This window comes from Eublepharis macularius, chromosome 10 (genome assembly GCF_028583425.1).
Source record: "Eublepharis macularius isolate TG4126 chromosome 10, MPM_Emac_v1.0, whole genome shotgun sequence".
Lineage (NCBI taxonomy): Eukaryota > Metazoa > Chordata > Lepidosauria > Squamata > Eublepharidae > Eublepharis > Eublepharis macularius.
This window is the reverse complement of record NC_072799.1, coordinates 64,152,613-64,176,042: the sequence shown is the minus strand read 5'-3', so window position 1 is coordinate 64,176,042 and position 23,430 is coordinate 64,152,613. Positions and strand designations below refer to the sequence as shown.

The window sequence follows — 23,430 nt, the reverse complement described above, 5'->3', positions numbered from 1 at the left end:
TGGAAAACAGGAGTAGGAGGAGGAGAAGGCGTCGAAGGCTGTTGTAGTACTTCCTCCTCGATTATAAGAGAAGGGGTAGAGGCCGTAGACCGGTGTCTCTTTTTATGAGGGGATGAATGGGAAGACTTCTTAAGGTGCTTAGTCTTCGCCTTAGCCTTCTTCGGTATCTGTTCCGCAGAGGTACGGTTGTCAGCGGCCGGTTCCGGGGAGTGGTGCTTGATAGGCCCCGCTTTATCCTTCGGTTTCGACTCGGAACCGACAGGGTCTGGAACGGCAGGCGCCGGTTCCGACTGCGTAACGGTTCGCTCGATCGAAGTGCTTTCTTGGCCCATCTTATCAGGTAAGGCTATCACTCTGGGCAGAGAGTTCGAGCCAGCCCCTGGCGTTTGTATAGATGGTTTATTGGATCCCGAAAGGACCATCTCCCACAGGGCCGCCTTGAGCCTGGCTGCTCTATCACTACGTGCCTTCGGGGTGAACCGTTGGCAATGGCGGCAAGTTGAAACAATATGGGACTCACCCAGACAGAGTAGACACAGAGAATGCTCATCCGTATGGGGCATCTTAGTGTCGCACTGAGAGCACTTTTTAAACAATGCGTTGTGCGACATTTGGAAAAAACAGGTTGAAGAACTATATACAACTAACTATCTACGACTACAACAACTAACTATATACAACTAACGTTCTGAGGAAAAAAACCAGTTCGCAATCAAGGAGCGATAAAGCTATCGATCTCTCCCACCGGCGGCGAAAAGAGAACTGAGGGACAAGATGGGCGCCCCGCCCTAATATGCGTGTTTGAGCGACAAAAGCGGCGCATGCGCCATGGGCGGGGACGCCCACTTCTCGGAGTTTTTAAAGCTATAAATCTCTCTCCGAGGCAGGCCTGCGCAAGCGCAGTCCCAATGTGGGGCTGCACAGAAGAACGACGACGAACTGTAAAAACTGCCACAATGAATCTCCACGGGGAGGGGGGGAGATAGGTGCCCATATTCTAAGCACAGAAGAGCTTCTCCTCCTTCTGGGATGACAATCAGAACAAAGGAGCCAAGAAAGCCAACTATGGCATCATGGTAGAAATATTAACTTCAGATTATCTGCTTCTGTTACCATTAGCACCATGGAGTGAAACCCACTCAGTCTGGCAGTGGGTAATTGGGAGGAGCACAAATTCAAAGCTTTCTACACACTGAACAAAGATGTTGAACTCTAACCCACTTTTGAAAGAACCGTAACTATTAAGGAAAAAATAAACGTTCTTTGTGCCCCCCACTCCGAAATATGGAGTCTGCAAACTACCAAGCAGTATTATACTGCTTCAGAACAAAACATTTTCTGAGAACTTCCTAAAAGCATTGGAGAGCTTCCAAGTGTATACATGTGAATAAGCCTTTATGCTCTTTGTGCATATATCAGTCTTGAATTGGATGCATATAGTAATCTTTTAAACCATTATGATTAAGTTTGATTGCCCAATATAGCAACAATTTATAGCCATGTTTGTATTGTTGGTCACTTATGAAATCTTACAGGCTCCTCAAATGGCATATCATCACTGATTACAGTAATTTTCAGTTGTTCTGTTGGTTTGCATTTTAGCAATAGCATTTTAAAAGGTTTTCATTATTACTGAACTGAAACAATAATGGTAGAACAAAAATTTTAACATGTAAAAATGTCACATCAAATTAAATCTAGTCTGCAGTCTCATGACTAATGGTTCACGTATTATTCTAAATTCAACTGTATATACCTTATAACCACCAAGCAATGCTTGAGACAGGAGTCCTCTCTTTACCCATTCATTCATTTTTAAGAGCATCATTAGTAAATTGTCCCATCCATAGAGAATCTGTGTACTTGTTTGTAAGTGATACAGGCATAACAGAGTCCTCATGCTGAGAACTGTAGCCGGCTTAAATGTGACTGGTTTTATTTAAACCTTTTTCTGATAAACCAAAGCTCATTCCACCCAAAAAGTTCCCCCTCCAAAATTAACCTTGTAAGTAACTAAACAGAAAGTAAACAAAAAGTATTGATCTGTTTCATATCCATAAATGTCAAAAAAGGGGGAAAATCGACTCATGTATAAACTCTGAAACAAACTAAAAAACTATTCATATTTTGAGTTCTTTCTATTATACCAATGATAATCACTATCTAAAACTTGCTGGCCCCTGAGCAGATACTGGAAGCTAGACAATGGGGCCTCTCACAGACAGTATAGGGATTTCTATCTACTTTGGGGACTCCCCAGGTATACAGAAAAATATAACTTTGAAAATCAGCCAAAAGAAAGGAAAAAAGCTACAGAAACAGCTTGATGGGAACTTTAAAAGATCCAAAGGAAATCAAATGTTAACCGCAACCAAGCATCAAGGGAAAAAAGGGAGAAGGGAGGACACGATCAGCCTGCGGAGAGTTTAGAGAATCCTGGAATGAGAGAGTTCCAAATGGCCATCACTTCCCCACACGATTCCTTAAGCTTCTACCTGTTTCAAGAAGGCAATGGTCACCATTACTGCTATACACTCTAGTATATTGCTTTCATTTCTGATATGTAAATTTTCCCACTCAAAGCATTCAGTTTCAGAGAAGGTTGAAATTATTTATAAAGCTAGAATAGTTTTCTCTGTGAAAACTGCCCATTACAATCTAATAGGGATCAGGGTTCACAAGCATATTATAATTTAGATAATTAGACATAAATGACTCGTGGATTACTGCACCATTGTTTAACAATAAAACTGATAATATTACCAAATGTAATGGAGACAAAAGGAGACAAATTTGTACCATATAGTCTTCATATGGAAACGTTCACGGAAAAAAACACGAGTGCAAGAGAAATCCTTGTTCCAACTGTCACCAATCCAGACCTACTAGCAGGAGCAGCATGGACAACAAAACTACTGCTGTGTTTCAGAGGATTAATCCTAAAATACCCAGAGTTTTCCTTGATGTGCTGGTTATTTCCAATGGAATGAAATGAAGAAATTCTTTAAGTACAAGACAATTTTGTATTATTTACTACATCTGATTTTAGGAGCCCTGTGGCATAGAGTGGTAAGCTGCAGTACTGCAGCCCAAGCTCTGCTCACGACCTGAGTTCGATCCTGGCGGAAGCCCAGTTCAAGTAGCCAGCTTAAGGTTGACTCAGCCTTCCATTCTTCCAAGGTCAGTAAAATGAGTACCCAGTTTCCTGGGGGTGAAGTGTAGATGACTGGGGAAGGCAATGGCAAACCACCCCATAACAAGAGTCTGCCAAGAAACTGTCATAATGCGACGTCCCCCCATGGATCAGTACTAACTCAGTGCTTGCACAGGGGACTACCTTTACCTACATCAGATTTAAGAACAACCTGGATATTTTTTTTAAAAAAAAATCTGTTATAATCCAGTATGTGTGATTCTTAAGAACACTCGAAATCACTGCTGTCTACTACCATTACATCAGGTATTAGCACCAGAATCAAGACTAATTCAGTATTGTTTCTTTTCCTGAAAGCAGCTACTTAGTGACCAGAGCAATGAATTAGAATGCACTGCTTCCATCTCAGCTGCCAAGCTCAGGCCCTTGATCCATTGTCTCCTTTTCCTCCAAACTAATTTCCAGCATGCTCTTTGACACACTTCTAGTGCAACAGTTCAGACACTGGCATGGAAATATTAGCCATTACATTACAAGAACAACACAGGGCTTTGAGAACTACATAATAGATTACATTATAATTACTTACTGTGGCCGAAAAAAACGTTAGTTCAGGTCAGAACATTATATTATCAGACTGTTTATACTGTTGCCATAAGTTGGAAGTGATTAGACAGCACATAACACACACACGAGAACTTTTGCAAGTACTTTTGAAAAGCAGAAGCTGTGAGTTCAGCAGAGGAAGTTCAGAGGCTGTCTGGAAAGAAGCTGCATAATGCCGTGGTAATGAGATATGGGGCGGGGGGGGGGCGGAGAACACTGTGCCAACTGAGTTAAAGATATGACTAAGACAAGCATCTGCAGGGAGCTGCTGAGTCCACCAAGAGGTCTGTAGTAGGACTGTAAAACACTCAACAATTAAACAATAAGGATTTGTTTACTGTTCATATATCGCTGTAAATGTTTTCCAAGGCCTGGAAACCTGGTAAAGGGTTACTTGCGCATTCTAGGATCCTCTGTGCCTGCCAAACATGTGTTTTCTAATGCCAGCTTAATGGTTAATCGTCTGCACACCAGACTGACACTAGAGCACATTAATATGCAGTCTTTCTTAACAAAAATCAGTAGCATGTCTGTGAGACAGATAGACTGTAATCTTGTTAATGTTTCAATGACAAAAATTATAGGGCTGCTTTATTAAACAACATTTACATCCCTGGGTTTTGTAAACCAGATGTCTCAAGAAACCTAAGATAACCAGGACAAAGTTTCATACCCATAGTGGCACCTCAGAACTGAACATGAATAATCAGGGTACAGAGTACCCCCCTAAAACTCCTGCACGGAAGCAAGTACCTCAAAGTCCTAGAATCTACTAGTGTATGCAGAGCATGGGGGGGGGGACCCGAAGGCGAAGCACAGCTGTCAGAGTGACAAAACTATCCTGACAAACCAAGACAAGAGAGAGAAGGGAAGACAAAAGGCTTGTATCTCACACAACACACACTTCAGGAACAATCCTAAGGAGGTCTAGTCAGAAATGTCCCATTTTATTCAAAGAGGCTTGCTCCCAGAATGTTCTTAAGACTGCAGCCTGTCTCCCCTCAGAAACAAGACTGGACATTAGAGAAAACTATATCCACCTCTCCAGCCCCATCCCTGAACTGGGGCGCCAATCTAATGCCACTCTATAATCAAGGAAAGGGCTGAAAATGTCCAGGGCAGGCTGGAACTAGGTTGCTGGAGGGGTGAATTATCTGAATTTATTTTTACTTATGTAATGGGAAATAGTAGTTCTTGAATCCTGAGACATAATTACGAAAGCTGCTTCACATTTAGAATGCGTGACCTGTTCTTTAACTAGAACAGGCGGTTGGGTATAGGCGTAATAGCATATTACCATATAACCACCTACCACTATCACCCAAGTTTATTTTAAAATATTTCTAATTGCATTGTTTGCAGGGCATCCAATTCCTTTTGCCCCTGTAATTTTAATGCCTTATGCACTGCCTCTTGTGAAGGAAGTGTTGGACATTCATCTGTTTCTCTCTTTAGTCTTTTATTCCCTTGCAGTCTCTTCTATCACTGTGCTTTAATAAACCATTTGATTTGTTCCAGTCAAGCTGCTGAGTCTGTGTGTTCTTTAGTGGTTCAAGCTTCACATCTCGTCAACTGTCCCCTAATCTGAAGTGGTTACCAAAACTACTGTTAACAGATTATTTTTTAAAAGTTCTCAAACAGAACCAAAGTAGATAGTTAAAATATACTGAGTCCAAATTTGACTGAATCAAAATGTCAATGAGTAGAAACTCTGGCTGACTGCTCTTCCAGGAATATCAATTTTCTCTATGTAGAGAATTTTTAACACGAGGAAGCAGGCAATCATGCAATCGCTGCACTTCTAACAGCACTGTTGGACCACTTATTTGGAAGATGTATATCAGCCTTCAAAACTAAAAGCCCGTTTCACTGCTAAACTATCTAATGGGCAATTCACACAAATATTTAGCATACCACAGGCAAGGACGGAGAACCTATTGCTTAAGGAGGCCTTGTAATTACTTTACTGCAGTCCATCAAAGTTCAACCCACAGTTACCCTATCAGCTGCCTGCTTCTGGAAACCCTGCGGCGGGCAAGTTTTATTTTATTTATATCCACCTTTCTTCATGGCAGTTTACAAATATCATCAAAATCATAATTTAAAGCCAACAAAACAAAGCCCCAACTCACAAGGCAAAGTCTGTTGTAACTTATTTCAGTTGCTGATGATTGTTTAAACTGACCAAATCAAAAGAGATCTGCAAGAGCTTTTCCTCCAAGCCAGAATCCTCTCCGAATCTACCAATGAATCAGAGATAAAGCTTTCAATGGGAATCGGTCTGCAGTAACCATGAACACAACCGGATAGCCCAAAGCTCACTTACCCCATATTGACTGGAACAAAAGGAGTGTGTTGTGTTCTCCTAAGGACCAAACTAAATGTAACAACATCCTCATGTCTGACACGGGGCCACCGCTGCCATTTTAAAGCCTAAAATGAGCAACTGGAAGATACCATGAGTCTGCAGCACAGCAGGTAAAGGCGGTTTAGAGTCCCCTCCCCCACATACCTTTTCAAGAGCCAAAATAGCTGGGGGGGAGACTGTTTCAGCATCTGAAAAAGCACAAGGAGGGGGGGACAAGCGCACCTTGTCGTGCTGCACTGCAGACTTGATAAGGATCAGGCCCCTCACAGCATTTTAAAATTGGCCCTTTTAGGCAATGAAATGGTGGTGGTGACACCCATGACAGACACGTGGCTGCTACCATATTTAGTCTGACCCTAAAATAACAGTTTGCAGCGATTCAGTTCTGTCTTTGGCTATCCACACATTGAGGCCAAAGAGCTGAAACAAATGCTCTCTGGTACTCAACCTCTGGCCATTGTGGCCATACATTTAAAGGGTTTGGAGTTTATATACAGCTGTATAGACCAAAAGATATAGAAAAGCAGGAAAATTTGCTGAAGACATTACACTCTCTTGTCTGCCTCCTTCTGGCACGTAAAGTAGGTGCATCCCATGCGCTGTTTCAGCTCTCAAGCTGCTGTGGGAAACATTTGCTGTTTTATTTGAATACCTCATTTGCAAATGAACTATTTTTAAGAACACGCTCAAGAATAAAGTCAGAGCTCATGGAGTAAAAGACTAGAGACCTCAAAAGGGGATAAAAACGTAGCTATTTCCCCCACCAGGTAGATCTGCAGTCTATTTTTTCCCCTTCAAAACAATAGAGAAATGTTATCGTCTGCAACAAAAGAATTAAATCATGCCTGCAGTCATTTTCATTAAAGGGGAGAAAAAGGAGGGGAGAGGGAGAGACTTCTAGTGACTAACAATTTTAAGCCCTTGTAATGCTACAACAGAGCAGACGTCTGTGTTTTAAATTGCCATCTCTAATTATACCATCCAGAAGCAACAATTTTCCTTAATCTGAAACTCAGTCTAGAGATAATGCTACTGGATGTTTGCATGAACAAGAACAAATGATTGGAGGTTGCCTTTAACAAGGAAAGGGCCACCTATATGAATCACAGTGCCTGAATTTCTGAGACATTTTGAAAAGCCTGCACACAACCTGCAGACTCAAAAGCTGTAACGTGATTGTTGCTTTGTCGTAGTTTTTGAATAAGGAGAAGACCTCCTCCCTGGCACATTTGGAACCATAAAACTGAGAGGTGGTAGAAAGTTTAAATAAGATCCCCCACCCCACCCCCAACACTGAAAACCAGAGAACCCTTAAACTCAGAAGGGACAGCTGGAAAAAACACATGTAAAAAAAAAAAAAGCAGAGAACAGCAGGAATTTCAACACTGAAGACAATTTAGGGATGATCTCTCACACAGTACATTTTCTAAACAGGGAGCAACAATGTGCCAAGATAGCCAGTAGCAGGCTGGAGGCAAGGAAAAATGGAGCTTAGATGTTTAAGAACAGAACTTCTGTTTCCCACATACAACGGCTGCAACATACAGGCTGCAATTAAGGAGGGCAGACGTGCCAGAATTTTCCCCAGTTACCTATTCAGCACACATATGACCCCCCAAATAACCACTTTATCGAAGAGCTGGGATCACAATGTTCAAGTGAAGGACAACTGCTTTTAAAGTACATTGGAAGAGAAAGCTGAGTTTTTAAAAAGGATCTGTTTACTTTTGCATGCATCTTTTAAAAGGCTACAAGCCAGGAGTTTCACTTCCATAATCAAAAACTGAGTGTAAGAAAAATTCTCTTTTTGGCAAGAGATTACTGTGAACTGATGCGTTTTCTCATGCAGACAGATGGTAGCCCAGACATACCTAGACCATATCCATTATACAGCTGCCTTTCACAGTCCATGGTATGGTTGATGGTAGTTTCTCGGGAACTGTGTTGCCTTGCCTGTCTGCCCTTAATACTGTTATGCAGTTCGATCTGCTCCAACTCATCGCTGAATCGATGCAAATACCTAAACACATAGCAAAATGCCATTGCAGGAGAGGTCGTTTGTCAAGGTTAACAGCTTCACATTTGCTTTATAGCCCCTTCACAATTTCAGAGAGTGTCAATGACACAGTGACATACCATGAAACTTAAAAAAAAAACCACCTTCAAAGCTGAAATTGTATTCAGCTAAGATGGCTTACAGCACTGCAGCTATGTTAAAATGCCTGTCTGTACATAGCGTACTGTAACAAACTCATAAATCGGTTCTTCCTGAAAGAACATGAGAAAAGTGTGAAGGAAATAAAAGGAAGTCAAGAACATCTCATATATCACATTTCCCGCAGCCAGACTAATTAAATGATTAATGCACTTAAAATATTAAATTGCTTATGTTGTTTCTGCACCACCTTGTTAAATATACCTCAAACAAAATAAGCCTGGACATATTTGCAAAAGTCTAAAAGGATAACTGGAAACAAAGTATCTAGGTAAAGTCTTGCACAATTCTCTGTGACAGGCAGTAAGTAATTCTGCGCAAGAGACAAAAATTGCTCTGGAACGTTAGTTTAGGATTACTGGTCAGGATAACAAAATACTATGAATGTTAAAGTAACCAACTTTCTAAATTTAAACCAGCAACACTGAGGATAGAACCTACACACTCTGCCCCAGTGCAGGCAGCACAATGTTAGCACTGTCAGGACATTACATAACAGCTCAAGGGCACTGGGTAGTACATCTAACTCACCACTCTTCTTCCCAACATATTCAGCCTTTCATCTGTCACAAACTTACTTTTCTACTAGTTCACAGGCCTCTTTTTTTGTGTATTCTGCTTTGTTGGGATCCAGGTGACTCTGAAACCAAAGGAGTTTTTCACCTAGAAAAGCAAAAAGAAAAAGGAAAAAAAGCACAAGGACTTCTTTACTAAAACTGTTGGACACATGAAGCTACTTTCTATCAAATCAGGCCATTAGTCTACCAAGGTCAGTACTGTCCACTCTGACTGGAAATAACTCTCCAGAATCACAGGTACAGATTTTTCACATCATCTACTACCCCCCAGTCCTTTAAACTGGAGATGCTAAGGATTCAATATAGGGCACTTGATATGCAAAGCAGATTCCCTACCAATGGGCTGTAACTGTTCCACAAGGACATAGCCAACTTAAAAGGCTGCCAGCTTTGTGCTGCTTTGCTGATAAGATTCGTTTCTGGGGGTCATCCTAGTCCATGTTCTCTTTCTAGGACAGAACAAAATTTGGCGGCATGGTAGCTGGGGGAACAGCTTGGGATATTTTTCATTACTCAGAAGATGCTCTCATTCAAGAAACAGTTGGTGAACCCTTTGTTACAGTATTCAATGATCACATGGTTCAATCCACAAGTCCCTTTCCTACAGAAATAATTTATGCTATGGAGTAAGATTTAGCTGTGTTCCAAATGGAAGTGTAAAAATTATAAAATTTATCAATACAGTATACATAATAAACATAGTAATAAAATTGGATTACAAGTTGGAACACAATGCAACAGCAACAGTTTTAAGATAGAACGCAAGAAATGCAAGAACTGGATTACTGAAATTAGAAAATTGCAATAAAAATAAGAGATGCATACAACAAACACTGCTATAAACTGTAGTCTTCATCCCTTTATTAAAGCATCCGCCTAAACAACTGATCTGTTCTGAAAAATCTACAACTGCATATTTTCCAGGCCTATCTGAAGATTATCAGTAGGAGAAGAAACTATAATCAAAAGCAATAAAATTCCCAGCGGCAAACGAGGAGAAGCAACGGGACCCTAAACTGGACGATGAAGGCAAAGGAAAGGCAGAGGAGACCGGAAGGAATCTGAAGCACTCCGAGCAAAGCCCATCCAGATCCCCTGAGAGTGTGTTGCGAGGGAATCCAGCAGCCCAAGAGCAAGACTGTACGCACAACAATTGTTTAGAGTGCTTGTATTGTGCTGCTTGCCCCCTTTCCATACACATCAGCAATGCAAAATGAAATGGGAGTCTAGTGGCCTCTTAAACAACATTTATTCCAGTGTAAGTTTTTGTGAGTCACATTGCATCCAATGCACCTGACGAGGTGACCTCTGACTCAAGAAAGCTTAAACTGGAATAAATGATATTAGTCTTTAACTCCTCCTTCAATGTGCCACCTCAGACTACCACAGCTCCCCACCAGGAATTACTACCTATGCAACTGTTTGCATACAGGAAAAGATCAGCAGCAACTAACACCAGTATTACGGCCAGATTATCTGAAGAGATGCAAACATATTCAGATTTCTTTAATATAGCACCTGGTCATGACAGGTGAGGTACTTAACTGAATTTTCCTATTTGCCTTTGCTTGGAAGGGGGAAAGATGTGGAGACAGTTGAAATCCCCTCTAAAGGGTGAGGAGCCTGTCACACACAGAGCAGAACCTACGGGGCCACTGTGCAGTGGCAGCATTTCTGAACTGGGCCTGATTTAATCAGACACCTCTACATTACAAAAGTAGGTAAAAAAATACGAACTGAAAAATGAGACTGCGGGAAGACAAGAGAGAATGAGAAAGGAGACTTTCTTTCACGACTTCAAGCCTTCGCTGATGGTGCCATAATTTGGAGGTGACAGCTGTCTAGCAGATCAAGCTATTACTACTGCTCAGAACTGTCATTTTACAGCAAGACTTTGGATGAAATTTTGTCCCTCCTCCCTGACTTATCTCTGCAGCAAAACCAGCCGCGTCTGCAAAATGTCTTGCTAAGTGAACTGGCTACCTTGGAGCTGAATTTCACTACAGAGAGGGAAGGAAGGAGAAGAATGATGGTGAGAGAGAGAGGAGGAATGAGAATGGAAGGATGCTGGGGGGAAAGTCAAAGAGAAGAAATGGTGGGGGGGGGGGAGCAAATGCATGCTGTTCCTTCCCTGAAATGATCTGCTTAAACTACTAAAAAGTAGCTTCCCTTCTGTCAAAATTTAATTTAAGATTTGGGCATGAATGTTGAGATGCAGACTGCTGTTAGACAAAGATAACAGTAAATTACAAAACTACTTTAGGCAATCAGGAATAAAGAGTTTCCTCGACATCTAAGACAATTTCCATATTGAAAAGCAGAGTAGGATGACTGTAACCTTTTCTGAACTGTTTCATCATCTGCCAAGAACAGCCTTTCACCAAGGACAAGGTATGTTGTACAAAACCTCAAAACTGAACAAATCCCATAATATTATTGGAAAAGGCAAATCTGAATTTCACTTGATACTTGAAGACACTTCATACACCAATCCTGCTGGCCTCTTTTCTCCATGCCACTCTCCCAAATGTCCCTGGATAGGCCAGTTGCATAAGGATGATGTGGCAGAAGATGGACATGGAAGATGAAAATAGCCGCAATCATGGTAACCAGCTGTGACATGGTTCAAACCATGAGTCAAACCACAGTCTGGTATCACAGCTAAACCAAGATTTGTGAATGTCCAAACCAGAATGTGAAACAGCAGCTTGAAGCTAATTCGCACAGTACAATTTAGCCAACATGGTTTGGCAACACAAGTAAACCAACGAAGTACAGTTTGCAACACTGCTACCCACCTTTGAAGGCTGCCTGACCACTGAGCAGCTTTCCAGTAGTTTTCACTGGAAGTTCTCCAAAGCACAACGTCCTTCTACTTTAATTCCAGCCACTGCCTTTTCTCTACCCACAGACTACTTTTATGTTAAAGAAAATCACTTCCTGGAGATTCAGTCAGTAATCCACTACAGTACATACATTTCATCCATCATCTTTCAAAAAACAACCTCGAAAACCACTTGTTATGAGAGAGTTCTATAGGAGGCCGTGACTAGTGTGGAAGAGGAAGGGAAATGCTGCAGATTAAAACTCAAAGCTGGGGCATACCAGGTGTACAGTCTACTGAGAGAAACTCAAACATCTCTGAAGAAACTGTGTCCTCTCTGGCTCCTGCCTGTTGTTGCATACAGCCAATAGTAATGGTCCAGCACATGCTAGCACTCAGGTAAGGCTGAACAGACAGGGATTGCACCCAGGGACTGTAGGGAAAAATGGCTGAGCAGCAAGCAATAAAGACCATGATTGCCTGTATATCTAGAAGTCAAGCTGCAGGTAATGGAAATCATTGGTTGTTGTGGATTTTCCGGGCTGTATAGCCGTGGTCTTGGCATTGTAGTTCCTGACATTTCGCCAGCAGCTGTGGCTGGCATCTTCAGAGGTGTAGCACCAAAAGACAGAGATCTCTGTGTCACAGTGTGGAGAAGATATTGGCAGGTAATTTATATCTACTCAGGAAGGTGGGTTTGGGCTGAGTCATGCGGTAAGAGTTTCTCAGGGTGTGGAATGCTAATGGAGGGAGGCTTCACTGTATCCTGAGGAGGTTCTTTTGCATATGGATTGGTGCTTGATGTGCTAATCTTCTCTGCAGGGCTATTGTAGAATGTATAGTATTTTGTTAGCCTGGTGTTTTTCAGGACTGGAAACCATGCTCTATTCATTCTTAAAGGCTCTTCTTGGAAATCATTGTTTGACACTGTGTCGGCATGGAGCCTGAGTCCATTCTTCACAAAATGAAAAGTTACTCTGCTTGATCAGTTTCATGAAGACCGTTACAAGCCATAACCTCGGAAAAAGCAGCTGGCAAATGCCTGCGCTAACCAGACCTAGTTTGCCTCTCTACTGAAATAAAAGCATAACTTTATCTATTTACTCATTCAGAGTTAAAAAACTAAATTTCCAATGTCAACAAATGTTCTAGCATTCAGACTATGAGCAATCCCACAATACAAGAAGAAGCTTAGTAAGAGTTATGCTTGCTTGCCCCACAAACCAGGACTGCAAACCAGAAAAAAAATCTTGACATGCCTTCCTGACTGTCAAGGACGGCACAAACCACATCTGTTCAGATGTAACAGCAAATCATGTCTTGTCAAAAACCACAAACTAATAATCTGTGGTACACGAGGAGAGGAAGTGGGTGAATGAGGTACAAGTGAGCTGGAGGCTTCTTTCTATGTAGCACCAAGACAGGATTTGGCTTTATGCCTCAACTATGCCCTTTTCCCTCCTGTACACATCCATAAAGTCCTTCCAGGGCACAGTATTTTAAAAGCTTAAAAGGTAGTATCTTTGAGCTATCTACATGCAAGCAAATTTTCTCTTTAAGTGCAGCTTTAAAGGGACATTAACATGTATTTTCCTAAAAGGAAGCAATAATACATAAGTCTGTGAGTGTTTCAAAAAAGAGGAGACATCAAAGTGACACCATTGGTATTGAATTCCCTGGTTGAGAAAGTTGTTCTATTGTTATAAAGCTTGCTGCATTAGAAAGACAGCCTATTTCCTCAACCGCTTATGATAGTGCAATGAAATTTAATTCAGCAGAACTTGGGATGGTTAAAGAGTTACACTTACCTACAACACTGAGACGAAAAGCTTTTTCATTTTTCAACCTGTAAAGGAAGAATAGCAATTTAATTATTCTTGAGATTTTTTTAAACAAATGAAATAGAAAGGAAAACATGAAGGAGCAAACTGATGACAATGAAGACTTAAATTCCCACTTCATTGTGCTTATTAAAAACTTCAGCTACTTGGGCAATTTCCAACATTAAACCAAGCTGTTTCAGACATCATCTATAGAAAGAGGCAGTTCAGAAATTAACATTTTCTTACAACAGATAACCCGTGTCAAAAAAGTAGTTATTTTAGATTTACTTCATAGTCAGCAGAGGCCTTTCAATTAAGATTTTTAAAAAACTGTTCAAATTTAGACCCCAGCATTAATCACATGATGTGGAATTAAACTAAACTAAAATCAGAAGGAAGCACTTCAAATGAAAGACACTAGCCATCATATTAGGATTGCTCACACAACTGCCATCACCAACTGAGACTCAACTCCTCAAAAGTCAAGGTGAGCTACAGGGTCTTTTTGTTGCTGTGGATTTCATAAATGAAGACAAGCTAAAAGTTCCTTGTTTGAAAGTGTAAACATGTATATATACAATCAGAAACCATTTCTCTCTGATCCCAAACTCTTCTTCACAGATTTCTTCTTAAGAACAGGAGACAATATAGTAAAATGGAACCAAAAAGGTGTGGCTGTATAGCAACCTTGGACCAGGAAACATCAGAAAGGAGAGAGAGAACAATGGGAACAGACAACACCATAAAATACGATCCAATTTGAAAATGTGACACATTTCAAACATTTACAGTGTTATCTTCAGAGTGAAATAATTGTTTTAAATATTTATTGTGTGGGAAGCAATTTATTCATCCTCTACTAAAAGTTGCTATTATTCACCTTGAATGTTTTATGACAGCACAGACAAAGCAGAGTATAGCTGCAAAGTACTGCTGCGGAAAATACTGAACTGTCACATTAAACACAGCCTCAGTTAGACTGCAGTTCTCCTTCTCCTACTCTTTCATACCAGTTTTAGTCCGTACTACAATTAAATTCAAAAATAGTTCTAAGAGTTGAACTTGTGTAGAATTCAAACTGGTATCTCATTCTGAACAAACTCGGGGCAGGGGATTTTTCCGAGTGCGCAAATTAATTAAACACAGGTTTTTAACACATCTTAAAAACCAAATACCGCAGTCTGAAAGTGCAGAGTAAGTTATAATCTGCTGTATTAACAAACCTATTAATTAGAAAAATGTTAATAGAACTGTTGGGCAGTCTTTTACCAAATCAGTCACATCACTGGCTCAATAGATGACCTAGGAACATTAGGTCAAGTCAAGAAGACCAAGCTAATTCCAGAAATCAACCAATAATCTCAGGAAATTAAAAACCCTCTTACCTAAAGATTGTAAAAGATAAGAAAACAACAAAAATGGCTACTAATATACAAGTTCAATAGAGGGTATATTTCCAAAGGCTCGAGACATTAAGTACCACTAGAGCCCTTAGCTCCTCACTTATGCCCCTGAATATGTGACAGGTAAATGTTATACATAAAATAATTTGCTTCTTAATATCCAGAACATACTCCCAGCAAGACTAGGGTACCTTGAAATGCATGCGGGGAGGGCGGTATACAAATTTGAAATAAATAAATAAATGCCCAAAGTCAAGCAAATAGGTATTCCATGTTTTATCAAGAAACTATGTTCTAACATTCAACCAGAAAAATTCTACTTCTAGTGAGGCGTTAGCCTCTCTAGCCTATTAGAAAAGTTAATGACAAGGAGTAAGAAAAAAAATTAAATCATTTTGAAATCAATCAAGTTGCTGAAATTCAATTACAGCCAGCTCTGTGCTACATTCAAGTCCATGTCAAAAGTACACATGAGAAATTCTGTTAAATTGTACAGATTTTGTATTAGGTATAAAAGAGTCTCCACACAATGTGAATAATGCAACCAATATGTTGGAAGTCTGTATTTTTATATAGTTTTAGATAATTTATAGTTATATAGTTTTAGATAATTTAACTGACATGACAGTGATAAAAGTACATTTTATAGAAAATGTAGATGTCATCTGAAGAATATCTGGAAGGACACAATTGATAACCATGGCTTAAAAATTAAATGAAATCATGAAGATGCAGTATTTTGACAACTAACTTACTCAGACCGCCAAGGAATATATATTATATAAATGAAATTTACTAATGATGTTGTGAACTGGTATATGGAAGAAAAAGCATTTGATTAAATCCCTATTCCGGTTCTCTCCCTTGCATCATAGTGTGCAACTGAGCAGTTATGAAGAAATCTGGAATCCTGTCTTTGATTATTTGGAACTCAGAGGGATCCTAGCACGGAGAAAAGGCTATAGACTTTGATTTTCTCTTTGACTGTCCTTATGTCTGAAGTTTGTATATTCTTTTACATTCTGCGGGGGGGGGGGGGTCTAATTGTGTTTATATTTGTTTACTTTTTTATGCAAATAAATTATAAAATTTTTAAAAACATTATTTCCTTACTACCTACAAGATTAAGATAATAAAATTCATTTTTAGCAAGTATCTTGCCTTTAATCTAAACTCAGAATTACCTATAAACCTAGGGGATGAGGGAATCATAATCCTATATACTAAGAGCCAAGTGTCCCTGATCTGAGGATACTTACATCTGAAGATTAGAGACATGACTAGACAAGACAGTTCTTGCTATATACCTGAAAAATGCCCTAGTTTACAGAAAAATCCAAAATCTAAAAAAAAAACATTTAAAAATACAAAACAATAAACAACCTGTGGCTTTAATCAGATGCCCTCAGTGGCTGCTGCTAAGAAACCATAACAGTTCAGCCAGTATGCCAGGCTTGGTTTCTGTCAGTAAAAGGCAGGGGGTGGGGGCAAGGCCCTTTCCAGGGCTGTTTTGGCCCTTGAGGGAGGACTCACTGGGGCCAGATCCAGAAGCAACCACTGTACAACTTGATACCACATGACTTGCATGACTCACACAGGCCTGTTTGCTACTGTTCAACAGCAGCCTCCCCTCCCCCCAAGCCAGTGTAGTGTAGTGGTTAGAGTTTCAGAGTAGAATTCAGGAGACCAAGGTTTCAATCATAAGTCTGCTGTGGAAGCTCACTGGATGGCTTAGATTCAGACACACATACTCAAGCTAACCTACCTCTCAGGAGGCAGATAAAAGGTAAGTTGTTAAGTGGGATTGAAGGAAAGAAGGATACAAGGAAAGGTGAGCATATAGAGGTTGCCAGGAGGGGGTGGGAGGAGGAAATACTGTAGGGAAGAGGATACAAGAGAAAGTGAAGTACCTATCCCCCAGAAAGTCATTGCAGGTTCCCCACCATTCTCAGCTCAGCCAGCAGCACACAACTGCAGGGGGAGAATAGGAAAGGTGACGATGAGGGGTAGACAAAGGTGGGTGGGAAGGTGAGAAGAAACTAGGAAAAGTAGGACTTGTGGGGAGCAGGGAAGAGGACATGGTGGGCGAGGGGGAATGAGATGCCCCTACAAATCCCCACTTGTAACCATACTATTCTGCTATAGAAATTACTTAAGAATTAAAATGTTCAGCACTGAAAACCAGGTTATCTGTGTTAGAATAGTTGACTGATGCACAAAAAAATTGGGGAAAGGAGTGGAGATGATAAAGAGAGTAAGAGGAGACAAAAGCTTTGAGGGTTACATGGCTATAAATGTGTCACCATATTTATGTGCTTTATTTCGTTAAAGAACAGAAACTGGTTTTTGTCTAACTATGAGCAAACTCTGAATAGTTTTCCAATTCCTATCTTATCCTCTGGCCCTTAAGAAAGCAGATGCCTCCAATAAGACTTAGTCTTTGCAGTTCCAACTGGATCAGTTATTTCTCGACAATCTAGTCTGAAATGGTATGCAGTGGCTCCATTCTTTACCAGGAGAAAGTCACATCCTTGTACAGTATAAAAATAAGAGCAAGAATTACAGGAACACACCTACAATACATATTTTCCATTATTTATACTAACTGAACAAAGGGTAACTAAAGACCAATTTCTGTTGTACTAATTTTCAGATGGCACAGATACATGCTGCTGGAGAATGATATACCCCACTGCAGGCAGGCAATTGCTAAAAAGTCACTGTCATTTTATCGCAAAACAATTATTTGAATTTAAGTGCATGTATTAATATAATTAATGAAGAGGCTCTGGTATAATTGTGGATTATATTTGTCTTCAAAAATAGCATTACAATATGGGGAAATCTACTATACTGATGAACATTTGTGCTGTAAGTAACCACTTAAAATTTTAACAGGTTTGACAAGAATACCTTTCATCGATTTGAGATTTCCTTACAAGGCCTCTTTATGTGAGGAACTATATGAGATCACAAAAGGGTGTTCAGAATTGTAATGGCAATTGCTTGTCAGCAAGATACACACCTGTAAATCTAACCCACTTATGAAAAAAGCTTGGCAAAGTCAGCATTTCCTGACATTTCTAGGTCAAGAAGATTCTCTTAAAAACACAGCAGGTAAGTATTTCTTCTTCCCTGCTACTGAAAAATAGAATGATAAAGGAACTCACTTTTCCTTTTTTTCTTGTTTGTGCGCTTCTTTTGTAAGCTGAGCAGCTTTTCTGCTGTAAGGATGGATGACTTTTTTCTCCTGCCCTCCTCCTTTGCTCTTTGCTGCTTTTGGCTGAAACAATGGAACAGAAGACAGACACAGATATTTTCAAGTCTTTTTCAAAGGATTCTTGTAAATTTCTGCGTCCAAGCTGCAAGATTCACACAACGCAGGAGAGATTAAGGAGGCCTTGATGAAGGAAACTGCAGTGAAGACAAAGCTTGTTAATTCTTCATAAGGCCCTAGTTCATGACAAAACATGAAATGCAACATGAAATGCTTGGTGCACGGTATTACGGCATATGAAAACTGTACCAGTAGACTGAAAATGACATCTTGTGGAATTTACTACATTCTAGTATGACAATATTCTTTTTGTGTATCTGCTGGTGTTGATTTTAAACACAGTAGAATGTTACAAATGGAGGCCCCTTTGAGAATTACGGGGAGGGGATTTCCCCCCAGCTCAGTTGAAACCAGCCTCGCCATTTCAACGGCAGTGGTGTTTCCTCCACCCCAGCCCACCCGTAACTTCCCTCCTTTGTGACTCTAGGTTTAAAATCACACCTAGCTACTATAATTCTGTCAATGATACTACAGCAACTCAAGCCTGGCAAGAAGTCAGAAATGCTTGACCTCAGTCCTCCAGCATCTACATGGGCATAGTTTCCAAAGGACATTTCAATTACTTATCATCTCTCAGATGTTTTGACTTTCATATCTCTAACTCAACTGAGCACAACTGCCCTAAAATTTCCCTGTCTAAGCAGCAAGTCGGGACAAGCTCAGTGCAGCTGTCAGTAAGGAAAACAGTTTTCTCTCCCTGAAGGCTCAATAACTTTTTCAAAGCAGTGCAAAACTTATTTATCTGAATGTTGGTGGTCAAGAATTATTAAGTTACAGGTGCTGGGCTCTCACCTACTACAGACAAGTTTGCAATTCCAGTAAATAAACATTTCAATGCCCCCAAATTATTCTACCTAAAAAAGACTAGAATATTACAAAACCTGCCACACATGAAGAGAAAAATAATATTAAACAGTACAATCAAGGAATATGAAAACAGTAAAAAGTATATTGTTCCTGGAATTATGGTAAAATAATCCTTTTTCGCCTACTGGCTCTCAAAAAAGTATGCAAGTTTTAACTGGAAAAGGTGGGGGAGAAGAGTTTGAGAGGGCAACTCAGCAGTTTCATTAACAAAGTATTTTTAATCATTAAATTTAAAAACAATTCTGTGAAATACACTGGCCAAAATTTTTTGTTTTAAACAGTATGACTTCCAATACATCAAGTTATTACAGTGCTGGCCTCTTCAAAATATACCATGCTGGGGACTCTGTGCTGGGTATGAGACAGCCAGTCTCACACCACCTTTGTATAGACCTGGTCCCTGTATCTCAAAAAGACCACTGCGGAGCTGGAAAAAATATAAAAGAGGGTAACCAGGATGATTAGGGGTTGGAGCACCTTCTCTAGGAAGAAAGGCTGAAAAAGATGAATAAGAGGGGACATGAGAGATGTTTATAAAATTATGCATGGATTAGAGAGAACTCCCAACATACTAGAACTTGGGGGCATCCAATGAAGCTGATGGGCAGCAAACTCGGGACAGGCAAAAAGTATTTCTTTACTTAACGAGTGATTAAATGTGGAATTTACTACCAGAGGATGTAGCGATAGCCACAGGCACACACAGCTTTAAAAGGGGATTAGACAGATCCAAGGGAGGATAGGTCTATCAGTGGCTGTCGTGACTAAAGAAAACCTGTCCATTCAGAGGCAGTAAACCTCGCAAACCACCTCTGTTAGTCTCTTGCAATGAAAACCCCACCAGGGGTCGCCATAAGTCAACTCTGACTTGGGGGCTCTGTCTACCACCACACCAGTGCCAGAAAGGCACATCAGGAGAAGGCCTCAGCCTCGCCACCCTGTTGTTGGCCCTCCAGAATAACTGTTTTACCACTATGTGAGACAGTATGCTGGACGAGATGGACCACTGGTCTGATCCAGCAGGGCTCTTCTTATCAGGAGTAACTAGTCTCTCTAACTTGTCTTCACTTCTCAGTAGAGTTCACAGCAGTAGCTTTTGTTTCCTTGAGGACAGGGTCTGAAAGACAGTGCTCTAGAGACTCCTGTTCCTCCCTACAGCCTTGCATTGTGGGGTTTATATGAAACTGCTAGGAGAGGTCAGCTAGAACTTGGGGGTGCAGGGACACCAATGCCGAGGAAACCCTGGTTTCTGTCAACAACGCCTGTGAATTAGTTTTTAAGCCAAGCTTCACCCCAAGAGGATAATATGAATTCTTAGAGTCAGTTTTCACTGAGGAAACGCGGAGCTATTACCCACACTGAAACCGCTGTTTGCAGGAAGGGTATTGGAAGAACTGGATCAAATAGCAGAGATGAAAGATGGAAGTCCTAAGGCTAATGGACAAATTAAAGACTAACAGATTGCCTCGAACTCCTCCTGTTCTTTTTCTTTTGCCTAGACCTGATGGAATACACCCAATGGCTTTTAAGGAATTCAACATCAACATCAAAACAGTTGACTTCCAGACCAAAATATGTCAATCAATCGTTTATTACAGTTACACATCAGCAAAATAAAACAGATAATATCAAAAATATTTACATAAAACCATTACATAAAATCTACCAGGGGGGGCGAGTCTGGAGGATAGGAGTAATAAATGCCTGAGATCATCAGAAAAGGGGCAATTCAGCAAAACATGCCTAACTATTTCAATTCCCACACTTGCACAAGGGCATATCCATTCCTGGCACAGCACACCATGAGGTGCAGATGGAAGAACATTGAATCAGGGCAAAGCAAAAGTTTTCCTATATTTGGGAATCAATAAATTATCCAGATAGTTAGATGGCATGAATTTCTTGTTCCTTCCAAATGACTGCAAAGCAGCAGATGTAACACTGATTGCTAACACAGGATCCAGAGGACATCTAGGAAGTTACAGGCCTGATGTCTGTTAATCAAATACAATGGAAACTGGATAAATTGTTGGAAATGGTTAATAAAGACAGAATTATTAAGAACATAGAGGAATTTCTACTGGGGGAAAATCAGTGTAACTTCTGCAGAAAAGGTTCTGTCTCAACAACCTTCTAGAGTTTTTGAGACAGTTAACAAAAAAGGGCAATCTGGTAGATAATATCCTGGAAATGATAGGGCTGAACTTCCTCTGAAGACCTAAATATGAGGTTGGAGAGCCGTTCTGGACATGGCCTCAGTGGCACCCCTACAGAACACCCAGAATCACAACTCATCCCCAGACTAGAAAAATCCGTCTGCTAGGAGAAGCTGCCTTTTGGAGGAGGGACTCTATGGCATTATAGCCTGCTGATGTCCCCCACTCCCCAAATCCCACTGTCCCTAGACTCCACCCTCAAATCTCCAAGAATTTCCCAACTCCAAGCTGCCAATGGCCTTGCCCACTTGCCTAGATCATGAAGCAGGTGCCACATTTTGGAAGAGAGCTCAGAAAATCCATGTGGCATATCAAACAGCCATACGTGGCTCCAAAAACACTGAAGACCACTTGTTGTAATAATATAGATTAAAGCACATCATACTAATCAAAACTAAGCTAATACATAGTAACGGCTTGTATTCTGGGTGAACTTTTAAACTTTTCATGAACTGTCTACGTGTTTTTTTAGAGTGTTAGGTAACTAAAACAAGTGCACTTTAATCTTTTGACAGCTAATTAAAAATAGTGGACCCCATCTAGATTAATGTTTCTTTATCAGAGACTGGACCAATAGTGATCTAGTATCTTAACTCTTCCTGTCATTTCTCACAGATTTATGGCTTTGTTTTGCAAGTTAGATATAACATCATTTTTGGCTAATTAGAAAGTTATACAATAGAAATTATGAATATTCAATGAAGCATTAAACCAATTATAGTTTGCTTATGATATTATGTGAAAAGATCTTAGATATTTGCATATGATAACCTATAAAACTTGCTAATCTAGATAATGAGTTAGAGTTCTGACTGGAAGAGATTTCATGAAGATTAGGTGAGGTTCTTATCTTTGCAATGTAGGCTAAGAAAATCTTAATGCATTTCATAAGAACTTTGATTATTTTTAAACTTAAGAGCTAGTTAGGAAATGTTAGCAAATTTAATTCTGATTGCCTGTCTGTGTTCTATTTTTGTAGGGCTTATATATTTTTATATATTTTTAACTACGTGCTTCATTAAAAATAGTGTATTTTCAATAAAAGAAATAAACTTCAACAGGTGTCTGAGTACTTTGATTAGAAGCAGCAAAGCAATAAAGAACCTTTTTACAAATAAACCTACTGATAAGCAAACGGTTCAAAGAACAATTTTGCTTGACAGGTCTTGAACTAATTGCCGAACGCTATCCAAAAGAAAAGAAAAATCTTTCCTTTGGAGTAGTGGAAGCATAATTAAGACACAGGCAAGAGAGCCTGTTTAACACTGATTTAAATAAATGCCCCTAAAGGAACAGAGCACCATTAAGCCCACCATTTTCCAGCAAGTCCTCACAAAGGCAGGAACTTACCACAGAGTGCAAATAACCACTAACATACATATGAAACGACACGGTAATGAGTCAGATTACTAGCCCATGTAGGTCAGAACTATTTACCTACAACTAGCTGAGGCTCTCCAGGGACCTCGGGCAACGATCCCTCAAGACCTGCTATTTGAGACCCGGAATGAGTAAGAACCCAGAACCTCCTCTACGCAAAGCTGAATGCAGCTACGATTCCAAGCTCAGATGTCCCGTCTCTCCGCACACCGCACTCACTGGCTGTTCCCCGCTCTCCAGAACAGACAGGCTCCCCTCGCACCCTCCCACCGCTCCTCGGCCACAAACGCACCATGTTCCCTGAGGAGAAAACCAGTTCAGCGCTCCACTCAAGTTACTCGGCTCCACGCGCCTCCGAGCCCAACGCTAAGAGGAAAGGGGTCCGTCCCCGTAAACCGCCCGACTGCACAACCCAGCGCGCGAGTGTTCAGTTCCGCCTCCTCCGGCCAAGCCGGAGCGCTTGAAAAGCACCGTCGGCGCCTCAGCTGCTGTGCCTCTTCAGGGCTGTGTCCGGAAGGCGGGCGCTGTGCTTAGAAAGGGCGCCGCCGATAGCTCCCCAGTGGGTGGAGGGCAGAGTCCGCCGCCGTTTCTTTTAATTAGTGAAGTGAAGAGAGAAACTTTTTTTAGAATGGCTAAGTCCAAACCGTGTCCTGTTATAT

At 40.6% G+C, this 23,430-nt stretch overlaps 1 protein-coding gene across 1 annotated transcript in view; it reads right to left on the bottom strand.

The window, feature by feature from the left end:
• TMA16 (translation machinery associated 16 homolog) overlaps nt 1-23,150 on the bottom strand; it is a 31,313-nt gene extending 8,163 nt beyond the window's left edge. Inside the window, exons 1-5 of the mRNA XM_054990654.1 lie at nt 23,064-23,150; nt 18,142-18,254; nt 13,554-13,591; nt 8,922-9,006; nt 8,000-8,148 (exon numbers count right to left, since the gene is read on the bottom strand). Coding sequence (XP_054846629.1) covers nt 8,000-8,148; nt 8,922-9,006; nt 13,554-13,591; nt 18,142-18,254; nt 23,064-23,066 — 388 coding nt within the window. The 5' untranslated portion in view covers nt 23,067-23,150. The remainder of the gene's footprint in view (nt 1-7,999; nt 8,149-8,921; nt 9,007-13,553; nt 13,592-18,141; nt 18,255-23,063) is intronic.
• Nucleotides 23,151-23,430: the final 280 nt, after the last annotated feature.